We start from the raw sequence: 12,461 nt of genomic DNA, 5'->3' as shown, positions 1-12,461 counted from the left end.
TGTATGTAAACTTCTGACCCACTGGGAATGTGATGAAAGAAATAAAAGCTGAAATAAATCATTTTCTCTACTATTATCCTGACATTTCACATTCTTAAAATAAAGTGGTGATCCTAACCGACCTAAGACAAGGAATTTTTATTAGGATTAAATGTCAGGAATGGTGAATAACTGAGTTTAAATGTAATTTGGCTAAGGTGTATGTAAACTTCCGACTTCAACTGTATATAGGATGAGCCATGAATAGAATACAGTATATACAGTGTACATATAAAGTGGGTAAACATTATTAAAGTGACTAGTGTTCATTACATAAGTTGTTACATGATTGTAAACAAACTTGACGCTTGGCATCCCCCTGCAAGAGATTTTGTCACATTAACGATGAACCGGTGCTGCAGTCACCGGTACATGTAGGCATTCTGAAAAGTCACTTTTAAACCAGTGGATCTTTTTACGCTGAACACCCACTAAACACCCACTGAACACCCACTGAACACCCACGGAACACCCACGGAACACCCACGGAACACCCACGGAACACCCACTCAAACATGAAAGCAATTCTTCCTGTATAGCGTACTGTATGTCTCTTGGCATATTACATATTGTGGATGCAAGAAGAGGCATTTCTCTGTCGGCTCTCCCACCTCCTGATGTGGCATCCTGCATAGGATGCCCTCTTCTCCTCAGCAGTCATTGGCTCCTTGGCATTATCATGCCTGCTGTGCCTCTCTCTGGGTTTGAATGGGTGGATGCCATTGTCTGTAACAGGGAAATCACAGTAGCCTTTTCTGTTGGCTTTCTGCCGTTGTTTGTTCCTGTAGTGTTCGATGTCGGACTTCTGCTTGAGCCCCACGTTTGCCTGTAGACGAAGTCATTTGTATTACATTAGTATTGATTCTAGTTTGACATTACTTGGTATTTGAAGTAAACGTGGTGAGGTATCTACTGAGGTCCCTCTTCTCTATAAAGAAACAATCGGTTCCAAATCTATTCCTACTTCCCATTGGCCCAAACCCTTTGATGTCTGCAGAAATATAGTTCCACTTCTACACTGCTTTTACAGTACACATCCAGAACATTCATCTTTAGAATCTTCATCTGGCAGACACAATGTAACCAGCAGGCTGGGGGTAGTGTCTCACCTCCCCATTGAGGACGACTGAGTCCTGGCTGTGACTGGAGGAGGATGGGTAGGAGTATGTGGGCTGGGCCGCCATTGGCTTGATGGTGATGAGTCGCAGTGAGCCAGTGTGGTCCTCATAGGGATCTGCTGGGATGAGAGGACATTGCTAATTAGCACAGCACTAGCTAGCCCAGCTATGACTAATACTGCTGTGAGCACTTCACTGATTGACGTCATATAGCGGTTGGCTACAGTGGGGTTAATGGTGTATTCGTCTCTCATCAGCACCAATCAAACAGAGCAGATGTTGTTCTAGGTTAACTGCTTCAGTGCTCAGATCACTCTGCATATAATGTAGACATGGGGAAAGTATTAATGTATGAAAACTAGAAAATATAGGAGATGCCTTATACCCAAGGGAAAGTAAATGGCATTCTAAATGTACGTCTAAGGTTTTGAGAGGGAAATAATACAATCACTAATTTTCTACTTACCCCGAGGAATTTGCAGTTGTACGACATTATAATACATCGCACCAATAAATGTTGGGTAACCATTGCTAGACGGTTGAAAATGAAAGCTTTCTAGATGCCACAGTAACAATATTGCCTGGACATTGTCTCAACATAATTTCTGAAATTGAGACGCTTACTGTAATGCAGTGTGTAATCTAACCTTGCGCTATTAAGGCATATCAATCATCATAGACAACTTCCAAACAACAATGGAAACATTGTGTAAAAACCAGACTGTCACCTTTCATTTGATGCATCCAGTAAGGTAAATATCTGAAGTTCAAGAACAATGAGGACTTTCAGTGGCTGCCACTGCATCATCCTTTTATCATTCATCAGACCCTTCCTCACATCCCCACTCACACTGCCTGAGTGTTACAGCTACTGCAGTTAGATAGGAGGGAAATAAAAAGATGCTTGTGTGTGTGTGTGTGTGTGTGTGTGTGTGTGTGTGTGTGTGTGTGTGTGTGTGTGTGTGTGTGTGTGTGTGTGTGTGTGTGTGTGTGTGTGTGTGTGTGTGTGTGTGTGTGTGTGTGTGTGTGTGTGTGTGTGTGTGTTTCCATGGCGCATACTGCGTGTGTGTGTGGGGGGGGCTGCACTGCATGCATCCCTGCATATACAGTAAGTGCTTATTTTTCATTTACAATGAATTAGTTCCCTCTAATGGCCGTATAGTGTATCAAGCCTGTGTGAGGACACAATATTGTGGTGAGCAGCAGTAGGGACAAGCAGCAGTACAGTAGCCGGAGTATGGCTCTCTCTCTCTCTCACCGTTCCTCTTGTGTAGTAGATCCTCCTTGGCGCTGTTCTGTGCCGCAGGCCTCCGTACCATCGAGCTCTTGCCCGTGTTGAGTTTCCCGGATTCGTTGCTTGTAACCGAGCCGTCCTCGCTTGGCAACCTGCCGCAGGTAACCATAGCAACAGAGGCAGGCAGTGGTAAGCTTTGTGCATACAGTATTCTCCAAGGGTAATGCTGCTATCACACAGCCCCCTGGCCAGTTCTAACCTGTGAAATCTGACTGCAGTATGTGACAGACAGGGTTGGTAGGTTACTTTTTAAACATAATCTGTTAAAGTTACCATAGTTACCTGCCCAAAATGTGTAATCAGTAACAACTTTTGGATTACCCAAACTCAGTAATGTTACTTTTAGATTACAGCATTAGAAGACAACAAAAATAATCCTTTAAACGCATTTGGTGCGTCATCATAGTGATCTCAGACTCGATCAAGTGGAACAAAATTAAACTGGCACCTTTTTTCAATGATGAACTGAATGTCATTGAGAAAACAGAAAAGGTGTCATGTCTTTTTTCGCAAACATAATCATCTAGTTTTTCAAAAGTATCTGTAATCTGATTGCAATATTTTTTCATGGTAACGCATCTGATTACAGTTACTTTTTTTGCAATCAGATTACATATACATGTCACTGTCCAACCCTGGTGACAGAGACACCTCTAAAGGCTGTGTTCTATCTAAAGCTATATGCTTCACAACAAGACCACAGGCTGGAACAGTGGGAGATACTATCTTAATGTCAAACTATCTCCCCTTGTATCTTTTCAGGGGTAACCAACAGACTGACACCAGTGACTAACACAGGAGCCTGATGTTATGTCAGATAGGACAGCTAGGAACACACACCCATTATGTCAGCTCATATCGACATTGCTCTTCAGAATGTTTGTATCAGATTATTCATAATCCCTCATGGACAGACTACTTAAACATAATCGAGCATCTGACCAAATACGTGATTTTTGTTCTGGGTTAACCAAGATTAGATTATTCTAAGGGTGTAATGAATTCAGAAATACTAAATGGAATCAGCATTCGCAATCATGAGGCTTCTATAATGAGGTACAGTTCTACTCCTGTGATACATGGTCAGACAGAGAGAGGGAAGAGAGGGAGGGGGAGGGGGAGAGAGAGAGAACAGATTGAGGATGTGTGTATTCCTGTCAACCTGAGCCCAGAGGAACACTGAATCAAACATGGCCCTGGAAGGATCTCTCCAGGCTGTGTAGCTCACTCTCTCCATGCCCAGTGTTCAGCCTCTATTCACTTTACACCACTGTATCTCTCCATGCCCAGTGTTCAGCCTCTATTCACTTTACACCACTGTATCTCTCCATGCCCAGTGTTCAGCCTTTATTCACTTTACACCACCATGTCTCTCTCCATGCCCAGTGTTCAGCCTTTATTCACTTTACACCACTATGTATCTCTCCATGCCCAGTGTTCAGCCTCTATTCACTTTACACCACTGTCTCTCTCCATGCCCAGTGTTCAGCCTCTATTCACTTTACACCATTATGTCTCTCTCCATGCCCAGTGTTCAGCCTCTTCACTTTACACCACTATGTCTCTCTCCATGCCCAGTGTTCAGCCTCTATTCACTTTACACCATTATGTCTCTCTCCATGCCCAGTGTTCAGCCTCTATTCACTTTACACCACTGTCTCTCTCCATGCCCAGTGTTCAGCCTCTTCACTTTACACCACTGTCTCTCTCCATGCCCAGAGTTCAGCCTCTATTCACTTTACACCATTATGTCTCTCTCCATGCCCAGTGTTCAGCCTCTTCACTTTACACCACTATGTCTCTCTCCATGCCCAGTGTTCAGCCTCTTCACTTTACACCACTATGTCTCTCTCCATGCCGAGTGTTCAGCCTCTATTCACTTTACACCACCATGTCTCTCTCCATGCCCAGTGTTCAGCCTCTATTCACTTTACACCATTATGTCTCTCTCCATGCCCAGTGTTCAGCCTCTATTCACTTTACACCACTATGTCTCTCTCCATGCCCAGTGTTCAGCCTCTATTCACTTTACACCATTATGTCTCTCTCCATGCCCAGTGTTCAGCCTCTATTCACTTTACACCATTATGTCTCTCTCCATGCCCAGTGTTCAGCCTCTATTCACTTTACACCACTATGTCTCTCTCCATGCCCAGTGTTCGGCCTCTTCACTTTACACCACTATGTCTCTCTCCATGCCGAGTGTTCAGCCTCTATTCACTTTACACCACTATGTCTCTCTCCATGCCCAGTGTTCAGCCTCTATTCACTTTACACCACTATGTCTCTCTCCATGCCCAGTGTTCAGCCTCTATTCACTTTACACCACTATGTCTCTCTCCATGCCCAGTGTTCAGCCTCTATTCACTTTACACCATTATGTCTCTCTCCATGCCCAGTCTCTATTCACTTTACACCATTATGTCTCTCTCCATGCCCAGTGTTCAGCCTCTATTCACTTTACACCACTATGTCTCTCTCCATGCCCAGTGTTCAGCCTCTATTCACTTTACACCATTATGTCTCTCTCCATGCCCAGTCTCTATTCACTTTACACCATTATGTCTCTCTCCATGCCCAGTGTTCAGCCTCTATTCACTTTACACCACTATGTCTCTCTCCATGCCCAGTGTTCAGCCTCTATTCACTTTACACCACTATGTCTCTCTCCATGCCCAGTGTTCAGCCTCTATTCACTTTACACCACTATGTCTCTCTCCATGCCCAGTGTTCAGCCTCTATTCACTTTACACCACTATGTCTCTCTCCATGCCCAGTGTTCAGCCTCTATTCACTTGACACCATTATGTCTCTCTCCATGCCCAGTGTTCAGCCTCTATTCACTTTACACCACTATGTCTCTCTCCATGCCCAGAGTTCAGCCTCTATTCACTTTACACCACTATGTCTCTCTCCATGCCCAGAGTTCAGCCTCTTCACTTTACACCACTATGTCTCTCTCCATGCCCAGTGTTCAGCCTCTATTCACTTTACACCACTATGTCTCTCTCCATGCCCAGTGTTCAGCCTCTTCACTTTACACCACTATGTCTCTCTCCATGCCCAGTGTTCAGCCTCTATTCACTTTACACCACTATGTCTCTCTCCATGCCCAGAGTTCAGCCTCTTCACTTTACACCACTATGTCTCTCTCCATGCCCAGTGTTCAGCCTCTTCACTTTACACCACTATGTCTCTCTCCATGCCCAGTGTTCAGCCTCTATTCACTTTACACCACTATGTCTCTCTCCATGCCCAGTGTTCAGCCTCTTCACTTTACACCACTATGTCTCTCTCCATGCCCAGTGTTCAGCCTCTTCACTTTACACCACTATGTCTCTCTCCATGCCCAGTGTTCAGCCTCTATTCACTTTACACCACTATGTCTCTCTCCATGCCCAGTGTTCAGCCTCTTCACTTTACACCACTATGTCTCTCTCCATGCCCAGTGTTCAGCCTCTTCACTTTACACCACCATGTGTGTTTACCGCCTGCTTGTTTTACCAATTATTATTCTCAGCGCCTTTTCAACGGCGTTTTATGCTTTAATCATCACACTGCACAGCTGTGTGTTTTGTAGCCTTTTGAAGCCTTGCTAATCCCAGTCTGAATGAGCCCTGCGGTCCATCCAAAGGGTGACTGGAATAGCAGCCGCTGCAGCAGACCTGGGTTCACATAATATTTAAAATAATACTTTATTGGTGTTTGATTGAGCTTGCCTGGGTTAAAGGACCAATAGAATAGTTCAAAAACTGCAACCCCCCCCCCAAAAAAAAGCTGGTACTCCAGGCAGGCCAGCGCAAATACTCAAAGCATTGGAGATATTTCCAATGCTATTTGAACCCAGGTCTACACTGCAGTGCCTTCAAGACCCAATGATCATTGTAGCAGACTCGTGTCACACCTCCAGCTTGGCAGCAGTAAGTGGGTCTAAATCAGCCAAAGATAGGGGAGATCTACTACATTTGACAGCTTTAAGACAATGACTGATGTCTTGGGCTGGGTCAATAAAAAAAATCAAGGCTTTGGTGGTCTGTAAATGTCTCTGTGTTAAAATTAGAATTTTGATGCGTGGGAAATTCAAAGGAAAGATGGCTCAAAACAGCAGCAAAAGCTTGGCTTTGTCTTCTAGACTAGAGGAAAGACAGCAGGCTCTATCCGTTTTGTGGCACGGCAATAACACATTCATGACTCATGTTTTGTAACAACATTTTAGCTTTCTATTGCCTTAACTGAGTGATAGACGGCTACGAATCCGGCAATTGGCAACACCCAGGCAAACTGTAAGCCAGTCAACATGAGCAGATTTAAGCAGATTCTATGCAATCTGTCCAAGACTGTAATACTTATTGTGAATTTTCCTTGACTTAAAGTATTGGTACAAACAAATCCAAATGTGGTCTGGTAATCTATAGTAAACAGGGATCAATCTTTATAGAGATCCTATAATTCGGTTTCTATTTCATTCGGCGTTCTTCTTACCCTTTGTGGATGATGTCAACAGAAGGAGGTCTTTTAGAGGCGGTCCCATCCTGGTGCACCTTCCTGTCCAATGACAACGGGGCATCTCTCACCGGGAGGCCCAGGACCAGCGTCTCCTTGGTAACAGAGATGGTCTCCTCACCTTGCTGATGGCCCATATGCTTCTTGGCATAGTCAAATCCCTGCACAGGCTGGGGTAGAGAAGGTTAGGAAAGGGTTTACGATGATATATGGTAAAGTAAAGGAGTGCTTTAAGAGAATGACATTTCATTTACAGACAAGGTAAATGAGCTGTCGGCTCGGTGAGCTCTATTTTCTCTCAGTCAGCAAGTAAAGACAGAATGGGAATCTACTAAATGTTAAACGAAACATCTAATGGCACCTTTGAAGTTGAGATGTATTGGAGGAAAGACATGGAAAATGTAATTGGTTCATGATTTATATTTTTGTTAATGTCGGCAAGGTCTAGGCAGTTTCTTTGTATAACCAAATTACTCTAATTTCATGAAGCCTCTCAGGTTTGTAAAACAACAAAAAGGAGCATCACAGTGCAGACTTTATTTTTGGAAAACGAAATACATAAATACATTATATTCAATGTATTTCTACTTGAGTGCATGTGTGGATAAGAAGGGAAAATATAACTGCACACAGCTTTAATAATTAAAGAGTCTCAGTGCCATCAAGTGTATTATCACACATGGTTGCAGCACACAGCTAAATAGGAGCGAAATCGATACACTGTACCAGGCGGTCATCTTCACCTCATCCTGAGGTTAGTGATATTTCACAACAGTGAGTCTGGCAGAAGTAATGTATAGAGACACTATGGCTTCATCATATTGTAAATTCACATTTGAGGGGAATGTTTCAACAGATTAACCTTAAAGGCTGAGCTCAACATAGATAATTTTCACTGGCAAGAGGCAGGTCTCTCTGTCCACTTGATTCCGTTGACTTTCTAAATGGTCACCTGTCAACTGCCCAGTCTGATAAAGACATGGAGTTGGTCCAAGACTCTGCACAAGGCTACTCTGTGATGGATTTGACAAAGGGGTAATTCCACACCAGAAGGAGCAGAAAATATTTTTGCTATCTCAGATTGTTCTGGCAATTCTCACATAGAAACTTCATTGGAAAAAATGATAAAGAAAATCATGATAAAGTGGCCATTTTAGGCCCTTTTCAGACCTACTGTCCTAAGGTGGTGCCTTCTGTAAGACCCTATGATCTGTGAACCGTACATGATACAGACAACATCTTGGTGCCATTTATATTATTATACTCCTTATAGTGTGCTCTAAAATATGGAGTATGTCTAGATTCTTCATTTATTCAATATTACAAATATCAATATCACAAAACTACCCTTCTTGATTTAGCTTATTTTTGACATTTTGTTTGTAACAATATACTCTTCAAACAGGTCAAATTTCCAGAGTGACTCTCTGGTCCTTTTAATAATTTTATACATAGGAATTGACATTATAGGTCATTAACCAATCACAGCACTCCTGTAGGATTGCACATTCTGCAAGTCACAAGCAGAGGGAGTTCCCGTTGACTCAATTTTCCCATTCACTGTATTGGTGGTGTTCATAAAATAGATCATACCTTCCGAATTAGCAGAGAGCCCACTCTGGAAATTTGATGTACTTGTAGAGTATATTGTTCCAAACAATATGTCTTAAAATAAGCTAAATTAATAGGGGTCGTTTTGAGATATTAATATGAATATGTTTAATGTGGAATAAATTCATGTGAAATTTTTACATTTCAGAATCAAGACGTACTCCATGTTTTAGAACAAGGAGTATAATAAGGAATAAGGAGTATAATGACATCAAGATGTTGCCTGTATCGTGCACGGTTTACAGATCATAGGGTCTAACAGGAGGCATGTATAGGTCCACTTTCATCATGATAAAAAAATAAAGAAATGGTGGTACAAATGTTAAAAGCATGTCAAAAATCCTTCCTCCGAATTAAGTTTCTATGTGAGAATTGCCAGAACAATCTGGGTTACCAAAAATATTTTCTGCTCCTACTGGCGTGGAATCGCCCAAAAACGGATTCTGTGTTTTGACTTGGGCTCATTCAGTGTACTGATGGAGTCACGGGACAGAGAGGGACAGGTTTGATAAAACCCACGTGTAATAAAACTAATGGTAGAACCTCTCTGAACAACTAAATTATGATTGATATGATTTTCTTTTCATTGCACAAACTTTCAAAATGAAGACACATGATGGACTACACCACGCAGTGAATTTGGAGAGGAAATAGATTCACATATTTCCTGCAAAAGCACACATGCAGACTGAAGCCATGCCATTGATTTGCAGCTTGACATTGTTGTCCCACTTTGATGGATAATTGTGTGTTGTGGACTAGAGGTTCATGAAGCCCACTATCTCCCTAGTGGGTGATGCTCTGCTTGGTGCTCTGTCTTCATTCCCAGAACGTTTGGACACCAACACATTACACTGCAACAAACTGTAAATATGTGCAGTGGAGTAGTGGAGCCAAAGATTTCAACTCAACGCATTTACCACGTCCTTTAGCATATCGCCACAAGCTATTCATAAACCAAATCATTCTAAGAATATTTATCTCAGTAGTTGCGCATGCGTGCCACATCTCTGGTCAGAAAGGGAAAGACTGAACAATTGGCCTTACAGCGCCATGCGTGAATCTCCCAATTTAGCAACGCTTTAAATCATTTATGTCACATTCAAAACAACCCAGTGACATTTAATGTTTACCAACAGTTTTACAAACCTTGAAGCACTGCACTCTGAAATGTAAATATAGTAAGCAGACACTATGCTAATAGAAACAGGCCTTGTTTCTGGGAGAGAAGTCCTATCCTACTATCCTATTTGTACTAATCATGTGTATCTCTGACCTTGTCCTACAACATAAGCTGGAGCTAGTGCTCCTCGTTTCCCATCCAAAAATATGCCTTAGTACATCTGTCTCTCTGGGGGGAGTGATGATGGAATGACGTTGAGAAATAACACTGAAATCAGACAACTTGCTCTGCTGCTGCATGAGTGCATGTTGTGAAACGACGGGGTACATGATGAATCTGAAATGCTTGTTTATGCTCCTCCACATTATCTCTATGAATCAAAATGGCACCATATTTAATCCAGTAACAACATTACTGATGGCGTGGATTCCACCTTGAAGCTACTAGCTGGTATGAGATGAGACTGGATGAGAGGAAGCCTGGTGGATAAGAATCATTACTATGCATTTGAAAGAAACAGGGATGTATAGAATGGCCCATTGATCATAGACGGTGAGCCCTGGTGAGACCCCTCCATCCCATTGATTTCCCCTAGGCACTGTCAACAAAGGAGGGATGTCCTCTCCCAAGCAAAGCCACATGCATTTATTGACAATAACACTCAGTCAATACCTGGTGGTGATAACTGCCCTCCCTCCGATAGGACGTCTAAACAAGAAGACAATTAAAGTGACATTTAGCTGAGGATTCGATTCCAGCACATTAACCATCTGGATTCTCATTTCGCCCCCATAATGCTCATTGAGCATCCATCACCATTGGCTATAAGTAATTGAGCGAACACAAGATAAAGTGCCAAGACTTGCCCAGATGTGACATTTCTCTGAATTGCACATTAAGATGTTAAGAGATATAGAAAGTTCACCTTAGAGCGTGTTTTGAAGCTCCTGAAAGCGCCCGTTTTGAAGATGACCCTGTTCCTCTTGCACAGGATGGCGGTGACCATGACAACAACAACCATCACCAGGGCAACAGGCGTCAGCACGGCCATGATCCACAGATTGGCAGGCGGGACCTTTACCACAGCTGTCGGAAATCATGGAGATAAAATAGATACACCACCCACACACACCATCTATCAATATGTGTTATTGTTTGCAGTCATTACAGAATTATTGAGGCACTTAGCTATTCAACAGTCTATGAGACAGATACACTGAGTAGACCAAACATTAAGAACACCTTCCTAATATTGAGTTGCACCCCCCCTTTGCCCTCTGAACAGTCTCAATTCGTCAGGGCGTGGACTCTACAAGGTGTCAAAAGCGTTGCACAGGGATGATGGCCCATGTTGACTCCAATGTTTCCCACAGTTGTGTCAAGTTGGCTGGATGTCCTTTCGGTGGTAGACCATTATTAATACAAACGAGAAACTGAAGAACCCAGCAGCGTTGCAGTTCTTGACACAAACCGGTGTAACTGGCACCTACTACCATATCCTGTTCAAAGGCACTTAAATATTTTGTCTTGCCCATTCACCCTTTGAATGGCACACATACTATACTGTACACCATACATGTCTCAATTGTCTCAAGACAATTGTCTCCTGTCTCCTCCATTTCATCTACACTGATTGAAGTGGATTTAACAAGTGACATCAATAAGGGATCATAGCTTTCACCTGGATTCACCTGGTCAGTCTAACTCATGGAAAGAGCAGGTGTTCTTAATGTTTTGTACAATCACTGTATATGTGCTTCAGTTTGAGCAAAACAAAAATATACTGCAATTACTTGTGGGCATCCATCTGTGTGCTGACTGAAAAGTTAGTTCTATACACTTCATCTAAGATAATAATGTTACGACTGTTTGGTAAAGATGTGGAGATAACCTACGATCGGCTTGGAGCTGGATAAAGTAGCCCAGGGTTAGAGCCATGGTTTGGGAATCCAAGGTACTGAGAGTCTTGGCTGCAGTGGTGCCAGTTATAGGGGCACCGTTCAGTTGGGCATAGTAGGTCATTTCGGCAGGATTCTTTGGCCCAGGGAGTCGACGAATACCAACCATCTAAACAAGAACAACACAAATTGGTGGATTCAGTGCTGTCATACCGCATAAAAGAGCTACTACAATAATAAGACTGATGTTATCTGAAGGGGCAAACACTGGAAGATAACAGCACTCCGGGACCACACATGGGATTCATATGAATCAGTGGAAACAATCTTATTTTATGATAGATCAAATGTTTTATGTCCATAATACATCATAACGGTTTAATCAAGGGCTGTGATTAAAGCTTGCCATAAAGCAGGGGGGGGTGTTAAATGGAAGAGATCAACATCCGTTACATGAGCTCTCTCCCCCTCATAAAACCTGATCATCTGGGACTTTACATAAAACAATTAATCTGTGGCAAAACATAAACGAGAGAATAGAAATTCTGTGGGTCTTCAAAAAATTGTGAAACTCTGGCTAGTCAACATAAAACAGAGGTTGTTTATCAGTGAGTGAGCATGCAACCCGTGTGTGTGCGCGTGTGCGTGCCCGCCTCACCTGGACAGTGTAGAGCCCAACAGTGGTAGCCCTTCTAAAGCGGCTCCCCTGACGCCCAGCCACCAAAAACAGCTCAGCCAGCCGCTGCTCCATTAAACTAGCAAAGCTCTGATAATTCCTCTCCAGAGATGAGCTGTCAACATCCTGAATTACTGCAGTGGAGTGGAGTACACACACACACACACACACACACACACACACACACACAGACACAGAC

The 12,461-nt window shown here is 42.8% G+C and overlaps 1 protein-coding gene across 3 annotated transcripts in view; it reads right to left on the bottom strand.

Moving 5' to 3' along the window:
• kiaa1549la (KIAA1549-like a) overlaps window positions 1-12,461 on the bottom strand; it is a 44,703-nt gene that overhangs the window by 15,349 nt on the left and 16,893 nt on the right. The window contains exons 9-16 of one of the 3 annotated variants that reach the window (XM_071416225.1): window positions 12,245-12,396; window positions 11,584-11,755; window positions 10,614-10,774; window positions 10,361-10,396; window positions 6,934-7,124; window positions 2,416-2,543; window positions 1,149-1,276; window positions 651-865 (exon numbers count right to left, since the gene is read on the bottom strand). In XM_071416225.1, the coding sequence (XP_071272326.1) occupies window positions 651-865; window positions 1,149-1,276; window positions 2,416-2,543; window positions 6,934-7,124; window positions 10,361-10,396; window positions 10,614-10,774; window positions 11,584-11,755; window positions 12,245-12,396 (1,183 nt within the window). The remainder of the gene's footprint in view (window positions 1-650; window positions 866-1,148; window positions 1,277-2,415; window positions 2,544-6,933; window positions 7,125-10,360; window positions 10,397-10,613; window positions 10,775-11,583; window positions 11,756-12,244; window positions 12,397-12,461) is intronic. The other 2 variants (XM_071416226.1, XM_071416227.1) reach the window with 2 other exon arrangements.

This window comes from Salvelinus alpinus, chromosome 9 (assembly GCF_045679555.1).
Source record: "Salvelinus alpinus chromosome 9, SLU_Salpinus.1, whole genome shotgun sequence".
In the NCBI taxonomy this organism is placed as follows: domain Eukaryota; kingdom Metazoa; phylum Chordata; class Actinopteri; order Salmoniformes; family Salmonidae; genus Salvelinus; species Salvelinus alpinus.
This window is presented reverse-complemented; position numbering and strand designations above follow the sequence as displayed.